The sequence below is a fragment of the Ceratotherium simum genome, chromosome 39 (genome assembly GCF_057802395.1).
Source record: "Ceratotherium simum simum isolate JZ-2026a chromosome 39, ASM5780239v1, whole genome shotgun sequence".
Classification (NCBI taxonomy): Eukaryota; Metazoa; Chordata; class Mammalia; order Perissodactyla; family Rhinocerotidae; genus Ceratotherium; species Ceratotherium simum.
This window is the reverse complement of record NC_141938.1, coordinates 6,424,632-6,451,011: the sequence shown is the minus strand read 5'-3', so window position 1 is coordinate 6,451,011 and position 26,380 is coordinate 6,424,632. Positions and strand designations below refer to the sequence as shown.

Here is a 26,380-nt window from a genome sequence, read left to right as displayed (position 1 = left end):
TTTGCCCAAATCATTGGATTTATGGGGATTCCCCCCCTCATGTCCGTTTAGATATTAACTCAGCCAGGACAGGCCAAGGCAAACAGACCAGAGTTGGGGCAGACCAGAGGACAGGCACCTGTGGCCTGTCCCCACATCATCCTCCCACCGCCATGGACGTGCCCTGGGCCCTGGGGTTGATTCTACCCCTCTTGGGGACTCCCCTCGCCCATGCTGAGCCACTGTAAGTCTGGAGGACTGAGGGGACTCGGCCGTCTCTGTGAGTCCCTGCATGCGACCCCGTCTGTCCCTGCTGTTCCTTCCCCCACTTGAGTCCCTCCATGCCCCTGTGTTTGTCTGCTGGCAGGTACCTCCTGGTGACCCCCCGAGTCCTGCGGGTCGGCAGCCCCGAGAACATCCACGTGCAGGCTCACCCAGACTCCAGGCAGCCCCTCACCAGGCCCCTCGAGGTGAACCTCACCGTGTGGGACTTCCCCATGAAGAAGACGGTGGTGGCCAGGAGCCAGCTCGTGCTCTCCCAGGAAAATGGCTTTATGGTCCGGGCACCGGTGACGGTGGGTGACGGGCCTGGATGATGGGTGGCCGCAAAGGGAGGCTCTGGGTCTGCAGCAAGAGTGGAGAGGGGCAGACTCTAGAGGGACTCTCCACGAGGGACACTGGAGAATAGATGCAGGGCCTGGATATACTTACAGCTCCTCTGACGTCTTGAACATTTACAATTCCAAAGTCCCTAAGCGTGGGTTCCAAGAAGGGCGGTGAGCAGCTCACAGGCAGCCTCTGTGCAAATTAACAGAAGGCGCCCTCTGCTGGTGGCTTGGGAAGCTGCGCATGGGCAGGATTGCAACCCTCCTTGGCTGGATGCCTTGGTGCAGGAACAACCGATTCAATTGCTGCTCCACTATCTGGCCCAGGGCTTTGCCCCCAGGGGTGGAGACCCCAGCAGGGCCTGAGGAGTGTGGGCGTCTCTCCCCAGATTCCCGAGAGCCTGGTATACCCCCCAAAACCGGGGCAACGGTATGTCATCATCCGGGCAACATGGGCACCCACGTCGGCCTCCTCATTCATGGAAAAGCTGGTGCTGGTGGCTCCCCATGCTGGCTACATCTTTATCCAGACAGACAAGACCATCTACACGCCTGAGCACTTGGGTACAGCCCCCAGGGGCTTGGCCTGGGGCAGGCGCTGACTCTCTCCCCTGGTGTCCCCCAGTACCCGACACGTTCCACCCCCCAAGGTCTCCGTCTGTCCAAGGTCCCCCCACTGCCCAAGGTCCTAAGACCACACACCCCCCCAAACTCTATCCAACGCTCAGCGTCTTTCTTCCTCCTCCAGTTCAATACCGCGTGTTCACCGTGAACCACGAGATGGATCCCGTGACCAGGACGTTCACTCTGGACATCAAGGTGGCCTCTCCCGATGGGAGGGTGGATCCCGGACACTGGGGTTATATCATGGGCTGAAGGCCTGGGGTCATGGAGCACCCACCCCTTGTCCCCGCAGAACCCAGAAGGGATCACTGTGATCAGCCAGGATCTACTGGCCAAGGAAGGTTTCTTCGCGAGCTCCTTTCACCTCCCAGAGCTTGTCAGGTGGCCTCCTGGGAGCCCTAGGGATGGGGGGATGGAGGCTTTTCTTCTCAGTCTCCATCTCTCCTAACTTTCTGTGCCTCAGTCTTGGGACCTGGAGCATCGAAGCCAGTCACCACAGTGCAGCGGAGCAGAAGTTCAAGGCAGCCTTTGACGTGAAGGAATATGGTGAGCAGAGTATGATGGGGAGGGCAAGGTGGGATACACAAGGAACAGGGCTGGAAACAGAAAAGAGGTCTCATGGTGTATCTACTGTGTGCTAGTGCCTGGGCTGGGAGCTGGTGAACAGGACCACATGTTCCAGCCCTTAGGGGTTGCCAGAGTCACCGGGGAAGCAGCAGGACAGAGAGGGGCCACGGGGGGACAGTAAAATGCTGAGGGTGCCCACTGCTTTTCCTCCACTCAGTGCTCCCATCTTTCGAGGTCCAACTGGAGCCAAACAAGACTTTCTTCAGCCTCAAAGATGAGGCTCTGGGTGTGGACATCCAGGCCCGGTGAGTCCCCTTATGCCCAGCCTGGCCGGAGGACCAGGGACACCAAGAAACTGAATGAGTAGAGAGAAGTGAGCCACTTGTATAGCTCTTAGGGTATGGTAGAGGCAGTCTCTGCCACCCGTGAGACATTCTTGGCCACCTACATCATCCTGTGAGGTTGTGCAGACCATCCCTTCAGGTCCTTGGGGGTTGTATAGGCCATCTTGTCTACCTAATGGAGTTGTACCACGTCTCATGGTTTGGACCATCTCTGAAGGTCCACAAGACAGCACAGGCAACTTTGCCATCTTATGAGGTTGTCCAGACCATCTCTGCAGCTCTGTGAAATTGCAGTGGCTCATTTGCTGCCTTATGGGATGTACAGACCATCTCTACAGCTCTATGAGGTTGTACAGGCCATGTGGTCCGTCTAAGGTCGTAAGGGCCGTGTCTGCCACTTCTTGACATTGTACAGACCGTTCCTACAGCTCTGTCATGCAATACAGGCCACCTAGTCTGCCTGAAGAGGCTGTACAGGCTACCTCTACCATCTTGAGGTTGCACAGGCCACATCTGCAACCCAAAAGGCTTTATGGGACATATTTATCACCTCCCGGGTTGTGTGAGTCAACAAGGACACCATTGAAGCTTCCAGGGGCCACCTCCTCCCCCCTCAAAGTTTCACAGCCATTGCTGCAGTCCCGTGAAATCATACAGGCCATCTCTGCAACCACATGAGGTTGTGTGGGTGCTTGAGAGCCAGTGAGATGGCCCTTCCATCCCCCCAGGTACGTATTCAACAAGCCAGTGGATGGACACGCTCTGGTCATCTTCGGGATAAAGCAGGATTCCCGCCGGATCCCCATCCAAAGTTCCCTGCAGAGGGTGGAGGTGACCGAGTCCTGACCCCTTCCCTGCCTCCTCTCTCCCATCTCCCCTCCCCCGCCTGCCCTCCCCCAACTCCCAAGACACCTCTTCCTCTCTCCTGCCCTGAGAGCAGATCTCTGAAGGCCAGGGCCACGTCTCCCTCCAGAGGAACACGCTGATGGCCGCATTCCAAGGCCCAGAGAAGGACTTCAATGAGACCTCAATCTTTGTCAACGTCACTGTGTTCTCTTCAGGTGCCACCCTCACCTGGGCCCCCGCCTGAGGTCATGACTATCTGTTCTTTCCCAGCCCAGACACTCTGCCCAGGTGACCTTGGGCCACCTCCCAGCCTCAGTGTCCTCATCAGAGAAATGAGAAAATACCAGAAAGGCTGGGAGGAGCTGAAATTGTGTTACTGTCTTGCCCTGCCTTCACCCAGATGGGTCTCCCATACCAGCAGCCTCACCCCAGCCCCCTAAGAAATTGAACCTCCTCCACAGATCTCATGATCCCCCTGTCTCTCCAGGGGGTGAGATGGTCCAGGCTGAGATCTCCGGGGTGAAGATCGTCCAGAGCCCATACAACATCAAGTTCACCAGGACACCCCAGTATTTCAAGCCTGGAATGCCCTTCAACTTTAGGGTCAGAGTCTGAGTTCACTCCACCCAGGGACTCAGGGCTTCCTCCCCCAAAAGATGCCCCCCTCAGGAGACAAAAATCCACACTGGACTCACCTGCCCCCTATGACTCATCTCTCTGAGAACTGAATCCATCACGCCCCCCAGACCAATCCCAAGGTTCCCTCAAGTCTCAACCCAGGTCCCCCCAAAGCAAGGAGATGGCTCCAGAATTTCTCTATGGGGAGCTTAGGGGTCACAGTCTGGCGAGAAGGCGTTGCTTAGGAGTTTATCTTGAGGCTGCATTTGCACAGCAAGCATGCTGTTTTTACATGCATTCATTTGGGGTAACTTTGAGATGTCTGACAGCTGTTAGGACAACGAGAAACATCCCTTGGTGTCAATCCTACTCAAGTTTTCCCCAAGCCCTCCACATCTCCTCCTACCCTGTCCACCTCCAATTCCCTCCACCCCCACCCAACCAGCATACCAACACTCAGAGCCTCCACATATGGTTGCGCACTGTAAAACTCTAGGGGGTGCCATTCATAAAGACTCTAATATGAATGGTGTCCCTGGTGTTGTTCAGTACACAACTTGAACAACTATGCAAGCAGCCCTATCCAGATCACGTTGTCAGTTCCCACCTCTCACGCCAGGCCACCCCCTGTCCTGCCCTTCATCTCACCCTAGATTCCCCCCTAGGTCTTCGTCTCAAATCCTGATGGGTCCCCAGCCTCCGGAGTCCTCGTCCACTGCCAAAATCACAAAATGTACACCTCACCCAGTGGGGTGGCCACTCTGACCATCAACACAGAGGGAAATCTGGACAAGCTCCCTATCCTGGTACCAACCTGATGGGGCAGGGATGGTGAGATTGTGTGAACTGGAAGAGTTGGAAGTTAATTGCCCATCACTCTCTCCAGGTGGAAACTGATGAGTATCTCCAGTCAGGTGAAAAGGCTTCAGCCACGATGACAGCTTGGCCTTACTCAACTCAGGATGGGTCAGGGAACTTCCTGCACATCGAGGTGAAGACATTGGGCACAGAAGTTGGCAGCAGCATCCAGCTGAGCCTCAACACAAAGCATCAGGACCCTGCAACCAAGGATCAGATCAGTCACTTCACCATCCTGGTGAGGGGTTAGGACCAGGACTTGAGTCAAGGAATTCTTTCCCTGGAACGATCTTGGGTAGCTGGGTTGGAGGAACTATGAACAATGGTGTGAAGGTGGGAACCATCTGGGTGGGGTCAGACCAAGGGGCAGAAGCAAAGGGACTGTGGGTCTCCCTTGTGGGCTGGCCCTACCCTTCTCATCCTTGGCCTCCCTTGTCTCCAAGGTCCTGAGTAAGGGCCAGATCGTGTATGCCAAACAACAGTTAAAAAGTCATGGGAGTGTCTACACATCAGCTATTATTGATGTGACTTCGAAGATGCTGCCCTCCTTCCGCATCTTGGCCTTCTATTTACTGCCCAGAGGAGCAGGCCGGGACCCCGAACTTGTGGCCGATTCCATATGGATTGATGTGAATGACGTGTGCATGGGGACGGTGAGACAAACTCCTTGAAGTTGTACATCACCATCATAAAGCTGAGGAGAGGGTCTGTCAAAGTTCAAGGACTCCCAGTCGGGGGGCAGGGGAGAGGAAGGGGAGGAGATGTGGCCTTAAAAGCTCAACCTAGGGAGTTGAGAACATACAAGTAAATGTGTGGGGTTGAGACTGGCCTGGTGGAGTTCTCTGATGCTCCATCAGAGCCGTAGGAAGCATGAACCAGATAGCGGACTTGAGGAAGCTCCTTGGTAGCCTATGAGTCCCTTTTTCTGACTTCTCTTTTTCCTGGCTCAGCTGAAGGTTGGCTTGAAAAATGACGAACCCCCAGGGACTTTGGAGCCCAACAGCCAGGTGGAACTGAAGGTGACAGGTGACGCAGAGGCCACAGTGGGGCTGGTGGCTGTGGACAAGGCTGTCTATGTCTTGAACAGCAGACACAAGCTCACACAGAAGAAGGTGAGAGCATGTGGGTTTTGCAAAGAGGCTGCCTGGAGATTCTAAATGAAGTCACAGTTTCTTCAGCTATTGAATGGGCAATACTGGTGTTTGTGAGGGTTCAAGCCAGTGCACAGCACAGACTGGAAGGTGATAAGAGCTCAATAAATGAGAGATGGTGTGAGAATTATTATTTGAGCAGCAATTCAGTGCACCATATGCCTTCCCTGGAGGGGTCGTACAGGCTCCAACTCCAGGCTTCTCTCTCGACCTCCAGGTCTGGGATATGGTGGAGGAACATGACATTGGCTGCACAGCAGGCAGTGGGAAAGACAGGCTTGCTGTGTTCAAGGACGCTGGATTGGACATGAAAATGAGCACAGGGATGGACACCCTAGCAAGTTCAGGTACAGGAAGGGGGTGAGAGCAGGAGGAGGGCAGAGGCAGGGGCTGTGCTGTCTAGTGGTTAGGAACATGGAGTTTGGTGTCAAACAGATGAGCTAAAATCCAACACCCTGACACTTACCATGGGCCTGCCACATTTTCTCTAAGTCTCATTTCTCTGTCCATAAAATGTAGACAATAATAGAAGTAACTCACTGTGTTAGTTAAGATATAGGTTTAGCCATATGTATCAGAGATACAAATTAACAGTAGCTTAAACAAGGTAGAAGTTTATTTCTCTCTCAGTAACAGTCCAGAGGTAATTCTGGGACTCAGATTCCTTCTAGCTTGTTGCTCTATCATATTCCAAGATGGCACCTCACCAGGACCTCATGCCAGGCAGCACGGTGAAGGGAAGAGGAAAGAGGAGGACACTTCTCTCACATCTCATTGGCCAGAACTCAGTCACGTGGCCCCACCTAGCTGCAAGGGAGGCTGGGAAATGTAGTCTTCATTCTGACTGATATGTACAAGTTGAAAGTTTAGTTGCCACAGATGACAGGGGGGATAATGGATACCGAGCACAACTAGGATTGTCTTCTTTAGGCTATCAATAGTGATATTAATAACAGTTTCTATTTACTACAAGTTGGCCTCTGTGCTGAGTACTTTTATACACATGATCTCATTGACAGAACTATGATTATATCATTTTACATAGCTGGGGAAATTAATGCCCAGAGAGGCTAAGTGACTTGCTGAAGATTGCACAGCTTTTAAGTGGCAAATCTTGAATATCAAGAGGCTGTGGGATACATATAAAGCACTGGGCATATAGCCAACTATCAAGGATGTTGATAATGATCTTGACAATTGTCCTCTCACTCTTTCCTCTGACCCCCAGAGTGGCACTGCCCCCAGAGCCCCCCTCCTAGCCGCCACCGCCGCTCCCTGAAGAGGCTGGAGACCAAGAGGAATGCAGGTCAGAGCTAAATGCAGGTCAGAGGGGATGTGCCTCTCCTGGCTCCCTAACCTATCATGTGTTCATCAAGGCTTAGAACAGAAAGCTGAAACCCCTCTATGTACTTCAAGCAGAGAGGGAGGGATTTAATGATGTGAGTTTGGTGCTTTCAAAATCATCAGATGGGCTATAGGAGTAGAAGTTGGAAGGTTGCTTGCTGGGATCCAACATCACCCCACTGCAGTTCTCACAGTGCATGAAATCTCAGGAAACTGCTGCCAATATCTCTCACGAGGCTGGCAGGTAGATAGGGAAACAGAGAACTGTGCCCATTACAAAAACACACATGGACTGGAGTCCACCTACCAGCTACCACTGCTGCAGGGAAAATGGTCTTCTCTTCCCTTCCACCTTCCAAATCTTATGCAAGAGCATCTCGGCGGCAGAATCTAATCCCACCCAGAACCCTAGCAGCAAGGGAGTCTGGGAAATGCAGTTTCTAGATGTCTAGCCCCTGGGATACAGGAGGGAATGTAGTTGAAAGGAGGGATGGGCGCTGAGTGTCGCTGGATAATATGTAGCAATCCCGTCACCCCCAAGGCCCGGGTGTGGACCGGAACAGGAAGCTCTGAGCCTGGAGTTCAAGGAAGGTGGGAGGCAGCACTGGATGGTGTTAGCCATATGGATTCTATGAATATTATATTTTTCAGTCTCTTTGAGCAACACTAATGACTCTGTGGATCTAAATAAAGGGAAAATAAGTGAAATCTAATAAAAATTGAAGTAAAACCCTAATTCTAATTTCCATATCAAAAATCATGCTGACCTTCTGGGAAAAGTTTATAATAGAAACTGTGGTTTTATTTACGGCAATGATCAGTTTTATTATTTAACTATAGATCTTCTAATCATGTGATAGGGTGGAAAATGAGACTTTTGAGTTTCTCTAGTATCTTTATCTTTAAGTGCATTCCTTCAGTTTGCTAATTTAGAAGCACTCCACTTGACATCATGCTTTACAGCAAGTTTTACATTTTCATTTTTTGAAAATACATAATGGAAGTCGGGAATCAAAATGGCATCTTTATAAATAAACATGGCGTTACCAATCCCTGTCAAAAAAGGAGGAGAAGGGAAAGGGGGAGGGAGAGGCAGAGAAGGGAGTAGAAGAAGAAGAACCATGAATTCTAGTCCCAGCTCTCCCACTTGTGAGCTGTGTGACTCTGGGCCAGTGAATTGACCTCTCTGCTGCTCACCTTCCTCATCAGAACTCACCACCTGGGTTCAACGTGAGGCTCCAGAAGGAAGATACAGGCAAAGTGCTAGGACCAGCATCTGCCCGAGTTATGGCTAAATAGAGGCCAGGGGTACACAGCATTGAGGTGGGTGGGTCCCAGTTTCCTGAGGTCCTTCTCAGCCCCTCCTCTGTCCCTCTATCTCTGGCCCACAGTGAATAAGTTCAATACAGAGCTGGAGCGAAAGTGCTGTGAGGCTGGGCTCCGGGAGAGCCCCATGGGGCTGCCGTGCGAGGAGAGGACCCGGCACGTCCGCCACGGGCCGGCCTGCGTTGCTGCCTTCCTGAGCTGCTGCCGTCTGTCTGAGGCCCTGACTCGGGAGGCCCGGGAGGAGCAGCTGCTTCTGGGGACAAGTGAGGGGCCATGGCAGGGGGCACAGGGCTGGGGGGCTCCATGAGGGGCACGGAGTGCCATGGGACAGGTCAAGGGGTGATATGGGCCGGGGGTGGGGGGGATGGGAGGAACCCACTGAGGAGCTGGGTGGGCCGCAGGAAAGACTCAGAGGAGACCCCACCCCATATCCACTCCCTGCAGTGGATGAAGACGAAGACTTTGATGACATCTTTGAGGACGACCTGCCTATCAGGACCTTGTTCCCCGAAAGCTGGCTCTGGAGGAAGGTCACTCTGCCAAAAAGTGAATCGGGGTAGGACCACGACCCCCACAACACCCAGCATCTAGTCGCTGGTCCTTCCACACATCAGCGGACGCCGGCCATGGCCTGTGCCCCCAGTGGTGACATTGAGCTCTCAGGATGGTCCCAAGATAGGAACCTCCCTGGATGGGGTTACAGATCCCAGTAGGTCTCCCCAGTTGATGACCCTCTAGTGATGGTGTCTCTAATGGAGTGACCCCCCTCCATAATGATCATAACCCTTGGACAGTGACCCCCGATCCAGAGGCTCTGTTCAGGCAGCATAAACTCACTGATGTCCCCCCCCCGCACCCCCCCATGTCCCAGCAGCATCTCCCACTACAGCACTATTGTGAACGTGCCAGATTCCATCACCACGTGGCAGCTTGTGGCCATCAGCCTCAAGGCTGGACAAGGTGAGTCCACAAGCCCAGTGCAGAGAGGACGGGAGAAGACCCAGCCCCGGGACAGCGGGCCTCTACTCCACTCCAGCATGTTCTCCTGGTTCTAGGCCTCTGCGTCTCGGACCCCTTTGAGCTGATAGTTCGGAAAGAGTTCTTTGTGGATCTTAAGCTGCCCTCTTCTGTGATCAGGAATGAGCAAGTCCAGATCCAAGCTGTGCTGTACAATTTCAAGGCCCGCCAGGTCAAGGTGAAGCCCCCAGCCCTCCCTTCCCCACCAAAATCTGTCAGTGTGTTTTATAAAGGGATGGAGTGTGTCCATTATTTGAAGGGACCAGTGAAGTGGTGGCCCCTTGGAAAAGCCTCTAAGGTATTTTCTCATTTAAACCTCACAATAACCTCATCAGATGGATGCTATTGTTTTCTTGGTTTGGAGATGAGGAAACTGAGGCACAGAGAGGTTAAAGGGCTCTCCTGAGATCACACAGCACATCAGTGGCAGAGCGGGTTTGAAGTCAGACTGGGTCTTTGCCCTCAACCACTCTGCTGTGCTGTCACCTACTCAGGATTCTCAGGGTGGAGGCAGGGAGGGGACTGTGACTCTAGGGTCCTGGCCACGCCATGCATCAGGACGCCCTAACTTCTCGTCTCCGCCCCAGGTCCGCGTGGAGTTCCCCCACAAGGAACCGCTCTGCAGCGCGTCAAAGCCGGGAACCCCGCTCCGCCAGGTGGTGGTCGTGCCCCCCACCTCCTCCAAGATGGTGTCCTTTGTGCTCCTCCCCCTTGAGATAGGCAAAGTGGACGTGGAGGTCAAGGTCGTGGGCTACGGGGTCCTGGATCACGTGAGGAAGACGCTCCTGGTCCAGGTAATGGGCACCCGCCACCCCTTGCTGCCAGTGTAGACGGCGGGGCTTCCCCTGGGCCCCGGGCTGTGTGATCAATCATTGAGCCCCCGCTTCGAGACTTTGGAGTCAGGTTGAGTTCAAATCTCGTCTCTGCTGTGTGACCTTGGGCAACTTACTTCACTTCTCTGAACTTCCACTTCCTCATTTGCAGGATGGGGATAATCATCATAGCCACGAATAATCAGGGCTGTGAAAATCACACAGGACCAGTGTGTGATCCATCAAAAGTACTTTATTTACTTAACAAACACATGTTTAGCACTTACAATATAGTGCTTTAAGAATACGAACTCATTGAGCCCTGGGAATTATTATTCTCTCCCTTTTATGGATGAGAAAACCGAGGCACAGCGAGGTTAAGTCACTTGCCCAAGGTCACACAACTAGGAAGCAGAAGAGCTGGGATTTGAACCCAGATATTAGGGCTTCGGAGTCTGTGCTCTTAACAGCTGATTGATGCTTCCTCCGACGGTCATCGTGATTGTCATTATTATTATTATTGCTGTTTTTAACTTGCTTCCTTGTTGCATCCCACAGGAAGGAGGGCGGATAGAGCAGCTCTCCCATAGCATCTTTCTGAACCCCCAAGGTTTGTGGGGTCTGCAAGGAGCACGTGGGATCCTGGGGCCACGCTAGGGCAGAGGGAGGGGCTGACATGAGGGGGTACACTCAGGTGAGCCGTCTGAGCTCCCCCCGGACTCTGCACACTCTGAGCTCCCAGCCCCAGGACTGCTTGTCACAGAAGGTTGTGCCTTCTCAGGTCAGACCCAGACGGAGCTGGTGCCAAAAAGGGACTTTTTGAACAAGATGCCCAATACAGAGGCGGAAGTGTTTGTCAGCGTCCAAGGTATTGAGGACAGAGCTGGCTCCTGGGGGTGGGGGGTGAGAGGGGAGATGGCCCCTCCGGGGCCTGCCTGGGCACAGGGGCAGGAGGGGCTAGGGGTGCCCATGTGGGGTGATCAGGGAGCCATGGTGGCTCAGGCCATTCCCGAGGTGACTCTGCGCGCCTGACAGGTGACATCCTTGGCGAGACCATCCTGGGCAGCCTGACACCCAGAGAAACACAGCGGCTGCTGAGGCTCCCGACTGGCTGCCCTGAGCAGACACTGAGCTCTCTGACCCCCGTGGTCGTCCTGACCCGATATTTGGATGCCACGGGCCAGTGGGGCAAGGTCGGGGCGGAGAAGAGGGACAAAGTGATGCAGAACATTGTCAGCGGTGAGAGGGGGTCCCCTGCTGGGACCTCAACGAGGGGGCCCGGGGCTCTCTAGGAGGATGGCTGGGGTACCCACATGGGACCCTTCCAGACAATAACCCCCGAATTCTGACATCATGATACCAAGTCCCCCAGTGGCCCCCAGCAGTGACCCCCAAGTTATGCCTTCACCCTCGCCTCCCTCCCAGGCTGCAGTCCGCCAAGAGACACCCTGAGTTACCCCAAAGCAGCAAGCTCCCAGGTTAGGTCATATTCAGACACCATGTCAGGTTATACCCACACCCTGGGTCACACCCCCAGGGAAGCCCCAAGCAGAAAACTCCAGAATAATCCCAGGTAGTGGCCTCCTGGTTACATCTGAATGCTAACACCTTCCCAGGCTACCTCCAGCCCCCCAGGTAACAACCAGAGATGCACACCCCTCATGACACCCAGACAGAGACCCTCGAGTTGATCTGTACACTGCTCTCGCCGGTTACACTCTGACATCAGCTCTCCACCTGGGTGCTCTCGACAGGGAGCCCCAGATAACACCCACAATATCCCACCCAAAGAGTAAGCCCCCAAGTAACCTTCAGACAGTACCCAAGTAGCCATGCTCAGAATACACTCGAGAGGCACCCCCCCCAGACCACACCCAGGAGTAACCTCCTCCAGGCGACACAGACACACTGACACCCCTAGTTTACAGTCAAGAAACAACCCCCAAGGGGCCGGCCCCATGGCCTAGTGGTTAAGTTCAGCACGCTCCACTTTGGTGGCCTGGGTTTGGTTCCCAGGCACAGACCTGCATCACTCATCGGTGGCCATGCTGTGGCAGTGACCCACATACAAAATAGAGGAAGATGGGCAGAGATGTTAGCTCAGGGTGAATCTTCCTCAGCAAAGAAAGAAAAAAGAAACAAACCCCAAGGAAACTCACAGGTAGTGGTCCCCAGGGTCCCCTCTTTGCTGAGTTTCACCTTCTATGATCCCTCCGAGCATCAATTCCCAGTCACATCCTCCCCAGAGTACCCCGATGGGACAGTTTCCCAGGTTACTCCCAGGTACCACTACACACTGCTCCCACGGTCACACCTGAAAGTGACCTTCGTTTACACCTGGGCCCTGCAGCCCCCTCCCTAATACACCTAAACAGGTCCCCTCCTCCAGGTCACATCTAGATGTGATGCACTCTCAAGTCACGCCCACACCCATCCCCCCTCCACCATGATGCCTGATAACTGACCCTCCTTCACAGCCACACCCAAACACCCACTCTCCCTGCAAGCTCTCCACTGTTTCTCCAGGTTACACTCGGATGCTGACGCACCGGAGTGCGGACGGCACCTACCACACCAGCAAGGGAAGCCCAGGAAGCACCTGGTAAGGACGAGGACACCGGCAGTCCTGCCACCATCCCCGAGGAAGCCCAAGGGGCCAGCGTGGGGCTTGATGACCTGGGAGCATCCACGCTGTGGGGCCTTGGGGCAGACAGCCCGCGGGCCAGCGGCGTTCCATGCTGGCAGACCTGGGGAGTGGCAAATGAGGGGTCAGTCTGGAACAGTGAAGTCCATGGTGTAGACTCCTTCAGAGCAGTGTAGACGCCCCTGTCCTAGCGCCCCCGGGCTCCATTCCCAGTCGTCACGCGCCCTCTCTCCCACCCAACAGGCTCACCAGCTACGTGTTCCGGGTCTTCGCCCTCGCCTACTCCACCATGACGATCAGCGTGGTCGACCTGCCCTCTCTCTGCGCCATTCCCAAGTGGATCATCACCCAGAGGCAGGCAGAGGACGGGCACTTCTTGGAGGAGGGCCCCGTGGTCATGGCGTCCATGCAGGTGCCTGCCGCCCCCCTGCCTGGGCCGTCCCAACAAAACCCAGGGCTCTGTGCGCCAACAGGGGAATTTCAGGCCCCTGAGCTGTTCTCAGGTAGGACGAGAATAGGAAAAAGCTGAGACTTGGTCGCCAGCATCACACCCCCTGCTCTGGACCACCCTGCACTCCACTGCAATCTTGAGGGAGGCTGCGCACATCTGGGACCCCATCTCTCCCTCGCCCGCACATCACGGAGACACGAGTCCTGGCCCCCCCTGCGTCCTCCCCGTCCCCCAGCCAACACAGGCATCCCTACCAAGTGTTCCTCCACGCCAGCCTCCAGAAACAGCTTACAAACCGTCTGAGAGGTCTCTCCCCTGCTCACACACTATCTGTGGCTCACAGTTGCCTATGACAGCATCTCTCTACTATATCCCTTTCTTGGCATCTCCTCCCAAGCCCTCCCTATTCCCTGCTCCTGGGTCCTTCTACCTCAGCTTTGTGTCTTTGCTTATGCTTCCCTCTCTGCGTGGAATACCCACGCCTGGCCAAATTATGTTTTCTCAGATTTAGCTCAGATACCACCTCCTCCAGGAAGTCTCCCCTGAGTACCAGCCCAGTGCCTGTCTCTATCATTGCACCTATCACATTAGGGATGTCATTCATTCATTCAACAAACATTTATCCAGCAACTGCAGTGTACCAGGTCTTGTGCTAGGCAGAGGGGAGACACAGCAGTAAATAAGATAGTTACGAGGTCAGAAGGGAAGACAGAAGTTCACCAAAGAATTATAACTAGTGATTGTTTAAATCACGATTGTGCTAAGGTCCATGGGAGAGAAATACCAGGAGATAGTATCTAATAGGGGTCATGTCTGGCCCTGGGGGTGTCAGGGGAAACCTGAAAAAGGAAGTGACAATAAAACAGCAACCTGAAGAAGGAACAGAGTTGGTGGAGGAAGAATGGGATAGAGAGCTCCAGGCAAAGGAGCAGTGTGTGCAAAGGCCCTGAGGCTCTGGCATGTTTGAGGAGAGGGAAAAGAGACCAGGGTGACTAGACTCCAAAGTCTGGAGAGAGGATAGTCCATTCTGAGGCCTGAAAGGAAGGAAAGACGGCAGATCCTGAAGCCTGCAGGGTGTTGGGAGCCTCAGTGAGGATTTCAAATAGTCTGCTCAGGGTTTGCTTTTTCTACACTGTGAGTCCTTCCAGGGAAGGAAGAGGGTCCGGTTCATTGCAGTCGGCAAGTGTTTGCTGAATAAAACTCTGGATAAATGAATGAACCCAGCAAAGACAGGTTGCACCTCCACAGGAAAGGAGACTTGAGGAGGTGGGGGCACTGTGTGAGTGAGAGCCCCACTTGGTTCAGGAAGGTGGTACAGAGAGGTTACAAACACAGGTTTTACACAAACAGACAAAAATCAGACAGGCGATAAGCATAATGTGGACGTAACCGATGTAGCATGTTAGAAGTGATCTGGGGGAGGATTCAGTGAAAGGGGGATCAAGGTGATGGGGATGTGATTTTGGAAGGCTTCATGAGGAGATGATATTTGTACAGACCTGAGGAGGTGAGGGAGCACGTTACATAGATAATGAGGGGAAGAGTGTTCCAAGCAGAGGGAACAGCATGTGCAAAGGCCCTGAGACTGGAATGTGCCCAGTATGTTTGAGGAACAGTGAGGAGGCCAGTGTGGCTGGAACAGAGTGAGCAAGGGGAGAGGGGGAGAGGTGAGGCAGGGAGGGGACAGGCCAGAGATCCCCTCTGCAAGACCTTGTGGGCCACAGGGAGGACTTGAGCTTTTCCTCTGAGAGAGGTGGGAGCCATGGAAGGTTCTGAGCAGAGGAGGGACATGACCTGATTCAAGAGCTCAGAGGCTTCATTGGCCGCTGTGGGAGGAAAAGACCATAAGGGGTGTGTTCATTTCCTAGGGCTGCTGGAACAAAGTATCACAAACTGGGTGGCTTAAAACAACAGAAATTTATTATTTTGTCAAAGTTCTGGAGACTAGGAGTCCAAAATCAAGATGTCATGGGCCATCCTCCTTCTAAAAGCTCTAGAGGAGAATCAAGTCTTGCCTCTTCTAGCTTGTAGCTACATCACTCCAATCTCTGTCTCTGTCTTCACATGCTTCTTCCTTCTGTGTATCTCCTACGGCCTTCTTAAAAGGACACTAGCCATTGGATACAGGGCCCACCCTAAACCAGGATGACCTCTTCTTAACTAGTTACATCTGCAAAGACCCTATTTCCAAATAAGATCACATTCTGAGGTTCGGGGTGGACATGAATTTGGGGTTGGGGGGGCGCTGTTCAACCCAGTACAGGGGTTGAAAGTGGAAGCTCGGAGACTAAAGAGGAGTTAGAACCTAAGTCAGTCATTTACTAGCAAGGGGGAGACTTCCCCTCTCTGACCCTCCGTTTCCTCAACAGGAAAATGGAGCTGCTGCAAGAATGCTCTGAGATAGCATAGAGAGTTTAGCCCAGCACCCTCCATGGCTGTTAGCTTTAGTTAGTACAGCAGACCCCACACAGGCAAATCTCTAGATGGCTCCTCCTCTATTTCTCTCTCCCCATCCTGCATTCAGCATCCTCCAGCCCAGAGTTGAGCATGTGAGAGTTTTCAAGATCAGGCAGGAGAGGGTGGGGAAGATGTCCCCAAGATGCTGAGGGGACCGTGGGTGTGGTTCTCCATCCACAGGGTGGCTACCAACACTCCGAGGCAGACGTATCCCTCACAGCTCTTGTCCTGATCGCACTGAATGAAGGGAAGGAGTTCTGCAGCCGGGACGTACCGGTAGGACCCCAAGAGGAGGGCAGGACCTGCAGGGTCCCATACCCTCTGCACACAGGGAGCAACCCCACCCTCACATCCCTCTCAGTGGATGCTTCTCTTCTAACTCCCAGACCTCTTTCCTCTGATGACCTCCCTCTAGCCTCCCCTCTCTGACTCTCTAGAATTTGATTGCCAGCATGAAGAAAGCCAGTAACTTCCTGGAGAAACGCCTTCTCAATATTCAGACAACCTTTGCCATAGCCGTAGTCTCCTACGCTCTGGCCCTCACCAACAGCCCCCAAGCCAATCACCGCCTGGACAGCTTTGCCAGCCATGGTGGGTGTGGGTTCACTTCTCAACCAAATGGAGTTAACCACACTTGTAGGGGTGGAGGGAGTGGGATTGCGAGATCTCAAATCCAGCAATGTGTGACTCATCACTCAGCGTTTAATGAGCGCCTATGGTGTGCCAACCCTTGAGCTCAGAGCCTGAGAAACCAAGATGAACAAGATTGATAAAGTCCCTGCCCTCAAAGGGGGAGGCAGGCAGAAGATAAACAGATCAATAGAGAATCACAAATTGAGATAAATGCTGAGATGATGGCATACAAGGGGGGTGGGAGAGATGACACGGGGAAGGGAGTATGGATCGGAGGGCTCAGAGGGCCTGTGTGAAAAGGGACCCCTCAGCTGGAAGGAAAGATGAGAAGACCGCCCTGTGCCAAAGGCCAAGGGCATTCCAAGCTAAGGGAATGAAGCGTGCAAATGCCCTGAAGTGGGAAAGTGCTTGGCGTGGTCAAGGATGGGAAGAAGGTCACTAAAAGTGGGTAATTGAGAGGGGTCTGCCTCCCATGACCTGCCCTACCTCATCCCCAAGGGTCCGATCCCATCTTTTCCATTCCTCAAGTCAAGAGGAGTGGAGTTAGGAAAACTCGCTTGCAGTGGGACTGGAGGGACTTGGAGGAGCCTTTTTGAACCTCGATTTCCCCATCTCTAAAGAGTTAGAGTCCCCGTCTCCTATAGTGGTTCTGAAAATACAATGTCCGTATGTCTCCTCAAAGAATTTTACATAAAGTAAGCGCTCAGTAAAACAGCAGATGAGAAAAATTGGGCCAGATGACACAAGGAGAGGGCAGGTGGGCCCAGACCTGTGACAAGGTGGGCATCCGTTTTCTAGACAAAACCCACTGGCCAGCGAATGACCTGGACAGCAACTCCCTGTACACCATCGAGGCCACAGCCTATGCGCTGATGCAGAAGCTGGAGTTGGGTCGGCACAATGAGACGTACGCCATCGCCAAGTGGCTACTGGAGAAGCGGGAGCTGGGAGGAGGTTTCCAGTCCACCCAGGTGACCTGGGGTCTCGGGGGGGGGGGGGGGGGGGGGGGGGTTGCTAGCCAAGGTGCTGACGCGGCCGGCCCCGGAAGGAGCTGTCCGCGGTGCTGCTCCTGGTGCGCTGTCCGTGGTGCTGATCCGCGGCCTTCATCCCAATACCCAGACCACAGCGGTGGCCATCGAGGCCCTCACTCGCTTCAGCGAAGCTGTCCCCTTCGAGGGTGTCCAGGATCTCCGAGTCCAGATCCAAGCCCCCAAGAGAGCCTTGAGCGTGGAGTGGCTCATCGATCAGAACAATGCCTACCAGCTGCGGTCAGCAAAGGTGAGGCGCTAAGGGGCAGATGAGAAGTCCACACAGAGGTGGCACCGGAGTGGAGGCCAAGAGTTATGTCCCTGCCAATCTCCCTTCCCAAGAGTATCTCACAAACACTGGCCATACTGTCAATGTATTGATTCATTTAGTCCACAAACTTTTCCTGAGCACCTACTGTGTGCCAACCATTCTCCTGAGCATTGGGGATACGTTATAAAAGATCTGTGGTCCCTGCTCTCAGGGGACTTACAGTCTAGAAAGAAACTGAATAAATATATTCTATTTTAAGCTTTCTGAAAACAGGGAAAAGAAATAAGTGTATAAAGGGGAAATTAATCTGGGTGTGGGGAGTAAGGTAATTTCTATGACCTTACTCCATGGAGGAGGTGACATTTACCTTCAGTCAATTGACCCATCTTTACTGAGCACTTACTGTGTGCCAAGCACTGTTCTAGGTGTGAGGAATACGGCCTTGAACAAGGCAGAAAAAAAAATCCCTGTCCCTGTAGAATTTTATATTTTAGTGGGAGAGACAGACAATAAAGAGATGAGAATAAGTAGAACATATAGCATGTTAAATGATGGAAAGTGCTATCGGGAAAAAATTAAGCAGGAAGGGGGGTGGGGACATCAAGGAGTTGCAATTTTAGATAGGATGGGCAGAGAAGGTCTTACCAAGAAGGTAACATGTGAGCAAAGATCTTAAGGAAAGGAAAGAGTGAGCCTTGTGGATATCGAAGCAGAGGAAACAGCAGGTGCAAAGGCCCTGAGGCAGGAGTGTTCCAGAATAGCAATGAAGTTTAAGCAGGGATGATGTGATTGGATGTGAATTTGTAAAACTTTGCTCTGGCTGATGAAGGAAGAATGTATGAGGGAAACAAGAGCAGACGCAGAGATGCCAGGGAGAAGAGTCTTGTGGGGGCTCCACGCACGGGCAACTTTGGAGATGCTGCAAAGCGGACAGATTAGACAGATGTACATTAGGTCACAGCCTGAGTCGGCAGTTGTAGTTGACCCGTGACTGGGTAGACACCACAAATGCCCCATCAAGAAGGAGAAGTAAAACCATCTGCATGGGGAGAGGTGGGCGTTGAGTCACTAGACCCCAAGTTAGGGAATTAATCAAGGCCCCGGCACGTATGCACGCTTTCCTCCCACCCTCCACCCCCCAACGCATATGAGCCATGTTTCGCTGCCTCCTCCATCCTCAAATACTCCTCCCCCTTCCTTCCAGTTCTCCGCTCAGGATGAACTAGAGATCAAAGCCAGTGGCAGCGGGAGAGGCACCATCTCGGTAGGTCCGGTGTCCCATCCTTGAGATACTTAGCTGGAGCCCAGGGGCCCCCTAGTCGGTGGGAATAGAAACAAGTCTAGACTCCAGGACAAGATTGAAATCAGCAATAATTTAGGGGCTGGCCCCGTGATGTAGTGGTTAAGTTTGGTGTGCTCCGCCTTGGTGGCCAGGGGTTCGTGGGTTCGGATCCCGCACGGACCTGCACCACTCGTCAGCCGTGCTGTGGTGGCGACCCACATACAAAATAGAGGAAGATGGGTACAGCTGTTAACTCAGGGCTAATCTTCCTCAGCAAAAAAAAAAAAAAGACTCCATTCAACAGGGGGGAAAATGGAGACTCAGAAAGGTTTTCACTTGCTCTAAGTCAAGAGTCAGGGAAGGAAGAGGCCAGAGGTCCTTGGACCCCTCTGTCCTTCCCATGCTGAGTCCCTGAAGGGGTGTTTCCTTCCTTGCACCCCTCAAGGGAAGACTCTCCCTCTGGGGTGCCTCCCAAGGCCCAGAAGCTAACTCCACCCTTCCCTCAGTATCTGAGCCAGCGGCTCCATTACATCCTCCAGCCCCCTGCCCTGTGGCCCAGGAGGATAGCCCTCTTGTTCACCAAATTTGAGGCAGCCTCTTATCATGTTTCTGGCAATGGGGTCACGGTTGAACCCCTGCCTTTGTGGCGTGACCTTGGCCATGTCACATTCCTCCTGGAGCCTCAGTTACATTTCAATGAATTAAAATAAAAAATTCAATTCCTCACTTGCACTAGCCACATTTCAAGTGCCCAGTAGCCCCATGTGGCTGGTGGCTCCGTATGGACGGAGCAGAAGGAGACCATTGCCATCACTGCAGAAAGTTCTAGTACACAGAGCTGGTCTAGACTCCATGGGCTGTTCTGGCCACTGCACCCACGGATTGAGGGGGCCAGAATTCACCGTGAATTCCCCTCAGGGGCAGAGACCTGGGCAGGCAGGGACAAGAGCGAGGAGGGAAGGGAGTGGGTGCCGATGGGCTCTGACACCTTCCCTGTCCCCGCAGATCCTGACCCTGTACCACAGGTCCCCAGAGTCCTGGGAGGACACCTGCAACCTGTACCACCTGAATGTGACCCTCCAGAATGCCCCGGAAGGTGAGCCTGGACCACGGAGGCCAACCTTTCTTTTTTGTTATTTTATTTTATCTAAGCACAGTTATTGCTTTACTCAGTCATTCAACAAATATTTCTTGAGCATTTACTCCATGCCGTGCCCTGTTTCTTGGCCCTGGGAACATAGGCATGACCAAGAAAAATATCCCTTCTTCTCCTGAAGCCCACATTCTCGTGGGGGGCGGGGACATCTCTGAGGAGCTGGCATTTGAGCTGAGACATGAAAGAAGTGGGACAGTGACCCATGAAGGGTCTGAGGGAAGAGCATTCCAGGCGGGCAGAACAGCAGATGCAAAGGCCCTGAGGCAATAATGAGCTTACCTGGTTTGAGGAACAGTGAGGAGGCCAGTGTGGTCACAGAGGAGCAAGGGGGAGAGTTTTAGGAGAAAGAGTTGAAGAGGTGACAGGGGCACGTGGTGCAGGGACTTGCAGGCCACAGAAAGGACTTTGGTTTTTCTCAGAGTGAAGTGGGAGCCATAGAGGGTTCTGAGCAGACTGGGGTTCCGAACAGACCTAGCAGAGGTTTGCACAGGCTCCCCCTGGTGGCTGTGGGGGAACAGACTGCAGAGGGCAAGGGTGGGAGCTGGGAGACCAGGGAGGAGGCGACTTCACTGGTCCAGCAGGAGAAGATGGAGACTGGACCAGGGTGGGGGCTGGTCAGAAATGGTCAGAAAAGTGACCAAGACTTTGATTTGAGCTCCACTTCTTAATAACCATAGTAATAATGATAGTAATAATAACTAACAGTTATAAAGCACTGATCAGGCGCTGTGTTAAGTGTTTTACTTGTACTAACTCACCTAATCCTTACAACAACGCTGCTGGGTTGGGAATATTATGATCCCCATTTACAGATTAGGAAACGGAAGCACAGAGAGGTTAAGCAACTTGCCTAGAGTCACACAGCAGAGACAGGATTTGAACCCAGGTTCTGGCTCCACAGGCTGTGTTACCCAGCCTCTAAACTCCTGCCTTCTCTCTGCAGCAAACAAAAAGGGGGAAGAGACTTTACGGCTCCGGATGGAAACGAGGTCAGGGCACCAGGGTCTTGGGCTGGGTGGCGGGAAGGCTTCACTTCCTGGTACCCAGACTTCTTAGCAGCTCTCCCTGTGGTCTGAATGGAGGGTGGGGACCGGCCAAGCTTGCCTCTCCAGGCCTCGCCCTCGTCTTATCTCCCATCCTGCCCCCCCCGCCTGTCCCCCATCCTGCCTCTACCCTGCCCTCCCATGCTGGTCTTCCATCCAGCCCCCATCCTGCCAAGTCCCCGGATGCCGGGCTCCACCACAGTGACCATGTTCCATGACCCAGATGCCCAGAGCGGCCTCCAAGCTCCACGGGTCTCCCCCATCCTCATCTTCTCCAGACACCCCAGCTCCTACCCCAGTCCTGCTCTGTTTCCTTGCCCTCGCCCAGGGCTGCCCCAGATAAAAACATGTACTGAGCGCCTACTGAGTGCCAGGCTCTGTTCTAAGAACTGGAGGAACAGCTGTGAGCCAGGCAGCCCCTCCCGGCCTGGTGGAGCTCACAGCCTAACAGAGGAGACAGGCAATAACCAAACTGATCACCCAGAATCAATGTCAAGTGACAGCTGTAATTAAACATGGCAAAAGAGAGGCCCGCGAGCCATGGGAGGGCGAATTAGAGAACGATCTGGTGTGCGGGCCGGAGAAGGCTTCCCAGACAGAGTGATGCATCAGTTGAGATTGCAAAGATGAAAGGATTTTTCAGGGCCAAGAGGGAGAAGCGAGGATTCCAGGCTGAGAGAATAGCATGTGCAAAGGTCCAGTGGCAGGAGAGAGACTGACTCTTAAGACCAATCAAATGGAGGCTGGAGTGGGAGGAGGTGAAGTGGAAGGATGAGACAAGGTGTTTGATAAAGGTTGTTAAGCGAGGAGATGACGTGTCGGATTCCTGTTTGCTAAAACTGTATGCTGTTGGGGGCAGAGGAGTGACCGGGAGACCCAGGAGGAGTCCAGGCAAGAGATGATGGTAGTGCGAGCAAGGGGGGAGAGATGGGAGGACAGTGGGAAGAGACTGGGGCTGTGAAACCCCCAGGTTTCAGGGTGATCGAGAGGCCACAATGACCATCATGGAGGTCTCCCTGCTCACCGGCTTCTACCCCAACCAGGATGACCTCAAACAGGTAATGGAGGTCCCACCTGCCCCCCGATGTTGCCCTGGCAACACCCCACACTCCCCGTGTGGACGCAGGGCAGCGTCTACCAGGGTCAAGGCCCCCAGGTTAATACCCTATGGTCAGTGCCCCATGGTCACTTCTGGTTGTCTCCCTGCATGACCTTGGCCGAATCCTTGCCCTGATTGTACCTCAGTTTCCCCAACACGGGGGCTGATTGGACAAAGGCTGGGAGCTCTGAGAGTTATTTACACTGACTGGGGCTCCTCCGGCTGGGGCCTCGGGGGTCTCGGCCCTCCTGCAATCCTCACCCTCTGCCCCAGCTCACGAGCGACGTGGAGATGTACGCCTTCCAGTACGAGACCAAGACCAGCTCGAGCGACAGCGCCGTCGTCCTCTACCTGGAGAAGGTGGGGAAGGCCAGGGGCCCTCCGCCAGAGCCCTGTGGGCAGAGAAGCCGGGGTCGGCACCTTGGGGGTGTTGCCAGACAGCCATGCCGTCTGAGGCTGGCTCCTCGGTGGTATGGCCGAGGCCCTGTGGTCAGCTCCGACGGGACTCTCCTCCCCCAGCTCTCCCACAAGGAAAACACGGTGCTGGGCTTCCGGGTCCACAGGATGCTGACGGCGGAGTTCCTGCAGGCCGCCCACGTCACGGTCTACGACTATTACGAGCCTTGTGAGCAGGGGCCTGGGGTGGATGGGGATCCCACGAGGGGAGGAGGCCTGCGGTGGACGGGGTCAGGGGGAAGGGGCGAGGGGCGGGCCGGGAGGGAGGGCGAGGGGCGGGGCCAGGAGGGAGGGCGAGGGGCGGGGCCAGGAGGAAGGGGCGAGGGGCGGGGCCGGGAGGGAGGGCGAGGGGCGGGGCCGGGAGGAAGGGGCGGGGGGCGGGGCCGGGAGGGAGGGCGAGGGCGGGGCCGGGAGGGAGGGCGAGGGTGGGGCGGGAGGAAGGGGCGAGGGGCGGGGCCGGGAGTGAGGGTGAGGGGCAGGGCCAGGAGGGAGGGCGAGGGCGGGGCGGGAGGAAGGGGCGAGGGCGGGGCCGAGAGGGAGGGCGAGGGCGGGGCCAGGAGGGAGGGCGAGGGGCAGGGCCAGGAGGGTGGGTGAGGAGGGGCCAGGAGGGAGGGGTGAGGGGCAGGGCCAGGAGGGAGGGGTGAGGGGCGGGGCCAGGAGGGAGGGGAGAAGGGTGGAGCCAGGGAGGAGGATGGGGCTGGGCCAGGAAGGGAGAATGGGGCCTGGATATGGGGGGTGTCAAGAAAGGTACTGGGGGGCCTGCCCCTGGCATAGAGGTTACGTGTGTGCGCTCTGCTGCTGGTGGCCCAGGTTCGGATCCAGGCTGATGCACCACTTGTCAGGCCATGCTGTCGCGCCGTCCCACATAAAGTGGAGGAAGATGGGCACAGATGTTAGCTCAGGGCCAGTCTTCCTCAGCAAAAAGAGGAGGATTGGCCTGGATGTCAGCTCAGGGCTGATCTTCCTCACACACACACACAAAAAGAAAAATGAGTGGATGAAGTTAAACTCATAAAATAAAAGTGTTAAAAGAAAACTGCTGGAAGGGACCCAAAGAGGTGCAGTGATCAGGGGCGTGGCCTTCCTGGGTGGTCAAAGTGGTCAGTGGGGGCCCTGGAAGGGGATGGGGCGGAGCCGAGGCGGGACTGGGCGCGGCCCGCTGAGGATGGGGCGGGCGCAAAGGGGGCGGGGTCTTCAAAGGGGAGGGCCCTGTAGAGGGCGTGGCTGGACAGGGCCAGGCGGGGCGGAGCCTGCGGGGGCTGAGCCCGGGGGGCACCCAGCCCCCAGGAGCGCTGGCCCAAGCCAACCCCAGGCGCTCGCCCCCCTCGCAGCCCGGAGGTGCAGCACCTTCTACAACCTGCCCGCAGAGCGGTCCTCCCTGCGGAAGGTCTGCCACAAAGACGTCTGCAGATGCGCCGAGGGTGAGGTCCCGGGGACGCGGAGGGCCGGGGCTGCCGGGCTAGGGGGCCAGGAGCCCTGCATCACCTCCCGAGTGCCGTCTGGGCTGAGTTTAGACAGAGAGAGACAGTGAGATGGGAAGACAGAGACAAAGGGAGACAGAAAAGGAGACCCAGAGAGAGACTGACGCGCACACTCGGGCTCTGCCAAAGATGGAGCGAGTCGGAGACACAGACACGGAGGGAGACAGAGACTCGGGGGGGAGAGACAGACAAGAAAAAGGCAGAGGAGGAGAGACCATGCCTTGCAGACCAGAGAGGCCACACCCAGAGACCCAGGCGCCTTCGGCCTGGGGCCGGATGGGGGTCGGCCTGGAGGCAGCCCCCTCCCCCAGCGCAGCCAGAGCAGCTGCTCCCTAATCCTCCAGAACAGTGCCCGTCCCGGAGGCGTGACAGCAGCCCGATGAGGCAGGAGGAGTTCCAAGTGGCAGCCTGCGAGGCAGGCGTGGACTTTGGTGAGTGTCGGGGAGTGGAGGCAGGGGGAGGCCCACCTGCCTGCCTGATGTCAACAGGCCGCCCTCTGCCTCGCTCCTTCCCCAGTGTACAAGGCCAGGCTGGAGACTGTGGAGGCCTCCACTTCCAACCCCTATGTCTACTACAACATGCGGCTCCAAGTGATCATCAAGAGTGGTACGTCTGAGGTGGCGGAGGAGGCAGTGTGGGGTCCTCCCCCCGGGGGAACCCAGGGTTGGGGAGGGCCGTGCCCGTGCACCCTCACACAGTGGGTCTCCTCTCCTCCAGGCACGGACTCTACCAGGCCCCTCGCCGTGAAGAAATTCGTCTCCCATGCCACCTGCCACGACTCCCTGGGGCTGCAAGAACAGGAGACATACCTCATCATGGGCCAGACGTCAGACCTGTGGAGAGTCAAATCTGAGTGCGTGGGGGACTCCTGCTGCCCCCAGGACTCAGGCCTGGGCCCTCTTCCCTACCCCAGCCCAGTCCTTGGTGTCAGAATTTCTACTGCACCTGTCTGCAGGACTGTCAGGTTTCAGGGCTGCCCTGTATGGAGGTGCAGGCTGTGCACTGCACAACTCCGGGAAACATCATTCACGTGGAGATGTTGTAGATGTTGATGTAGATTCGGTTTTCCAACACAGGGCAGTAAAGAGTCAGAGGAAGGGGAACCTTTTCTAATCCCCGGATGAATGGGCTAGAGGCTGGGAGACCCAAGATAGCCCTGTGGAGCAGACACCATAAGTTGAGGCTCTGGGAGGCTGCCAAGAAGGGCGGAGGGGCAGGGCAGGGAGGTCTCCATGCCTCTGGGGCACCAGGCTCTCCTCACCCTCCTTGCCCTCTCTCACCCACAGTTACACCTATGTCCTGGGCAAGGAGACGTTCCTCATGCGTTGGCCAGCGAGTGGGGATGTGGGCAAGAAGGAATTGCTGCGCCAGCTGGAGGGATTTTCAGAATATATGCGCACCCACGGCTGCGAGTTCTGAGACCCCAAGACCTCTGCTGCTCTCAGGGGGTGGTCTCCAGGCAGGCCCAGCTCACAGGGCTTAACCCCAAAGAAAGAGCATGGAATATCATACCCAAACTCGAGACATTTGTTCCTGCTCCAACATGCAGAGGGGACCCTGCACAACCTCCCCTGATGTGGCTTGGACCTGCCTCCTCTCTCTCTCTCCTACTCCATTCCAGTCACACTGTCCATCCAACATCCAAGTTGATTCCTACCTCAGGGCCTTTGCACTCACTTTCCCATCTACCAGGTCCACCCTTCCTCCAGATATCTGCGTGGCTTGAACCCTTCCCTTATTTGGACTCTGTTTAACGTTAGCTCCTCAAATATACTTGCTTTAATAACATCTAAAATAGATCCCCTCCTGTCACTTTCTCTCCCCTTACTCTGCTTTATTCTTTCAATAACTCTTATAAATATATTGTATATGACATTTATTGGTTTGATTGTTAAATGGGTGTTTCTTCTGCCCCACAATGTCAGCTCCTTAAGACCAGGGGCAGTGTCTGTCTTGTTCACTGAGTATTTCCAGTTCCTATGGCAGGGCTGGTATACAGTAGGTGCTCAGAAAATGAATGTTGAATGAATGGGTGGATTGATGCATGAATTTGGCGCCCCCTCTGCACCTGGTCCTGATGGAAGCTTTGATGGGCAACCCTAGGCAGCTGGGGAGCCGAGATGAGGGCAGGGGAGGAGGAATGAGTTTCATCACTGTGGGCTGGGGTGGGAGCAGAGGACCCACCAAGCCAGGGCAGCAGCCCATGTGGGTTCAGGGACCCCCTGCTTGCCCTGGACTGCAAGGCATCCAGGATGGCTTGAGCTCAGGATGTAAAGAGGGACTGAAGA

The 26,380-nt window shown here is 54.8% G+C and overlaps 1 protein-coding gene across 1 annotated transcript; it reads left to right on the top strand.

Annotated features, from left to right (window-relative positions):
* Positions 1-152: 152 nt before the first annotated feature.
* LOC147912134 (complement C3-like) lies at positions 153-26,380 on the top strand. Its single transcript, XM_087425242.1, has 41 exons — positions 153-223; positions 347-554; positions 974-1,148; positions 1,333-1,403; positions 1,501-1,589; positions 1,672-1,754; positions 1,993-2,080; positions 2,848-2,950; positions 3,060-3,180; positions 3,453-3,568; positions 4,249-4,389; positions 4,470-4,679; positions 4,885-5,094; positions 5,392-5,553; positions 5,810-5,939; positions 6,821-6,898; positions 8,328-8,525; positions 8,707-8,818; positions 9,137-9,222; positions 9,318-9,457; positions 9,867-10,073; positions 10,650-10,701; positions 10,873-10,959; positions 11,127-11,330; positions 12,618-12,693; positions 12,979-13,147; positions 15,824-15,919; positions 16,081-16,234; positions 17,075-17,247; positions 17,396-17,554; positions 18,780-18,839; positions 19,863-19,953; positions 20,957-21,002; positions 22,027-22,114; positions 22,429-22,515; positions 22,675-22,780; positions 23,943-24,032; positions 24,437-24,523; positions 24,609-24,698; positions 24,810-24,945; positions 25,379-26,380. The coding sequence occupies exons 1-41, from the start codon at positions 153-155 to the stop codon at positions 25,509-25,511; spliced, it is 4,983 nt and encodes a 1,660-aa protein (XP_087281368.1). The 3' UTR covers positions 25,512-26,380.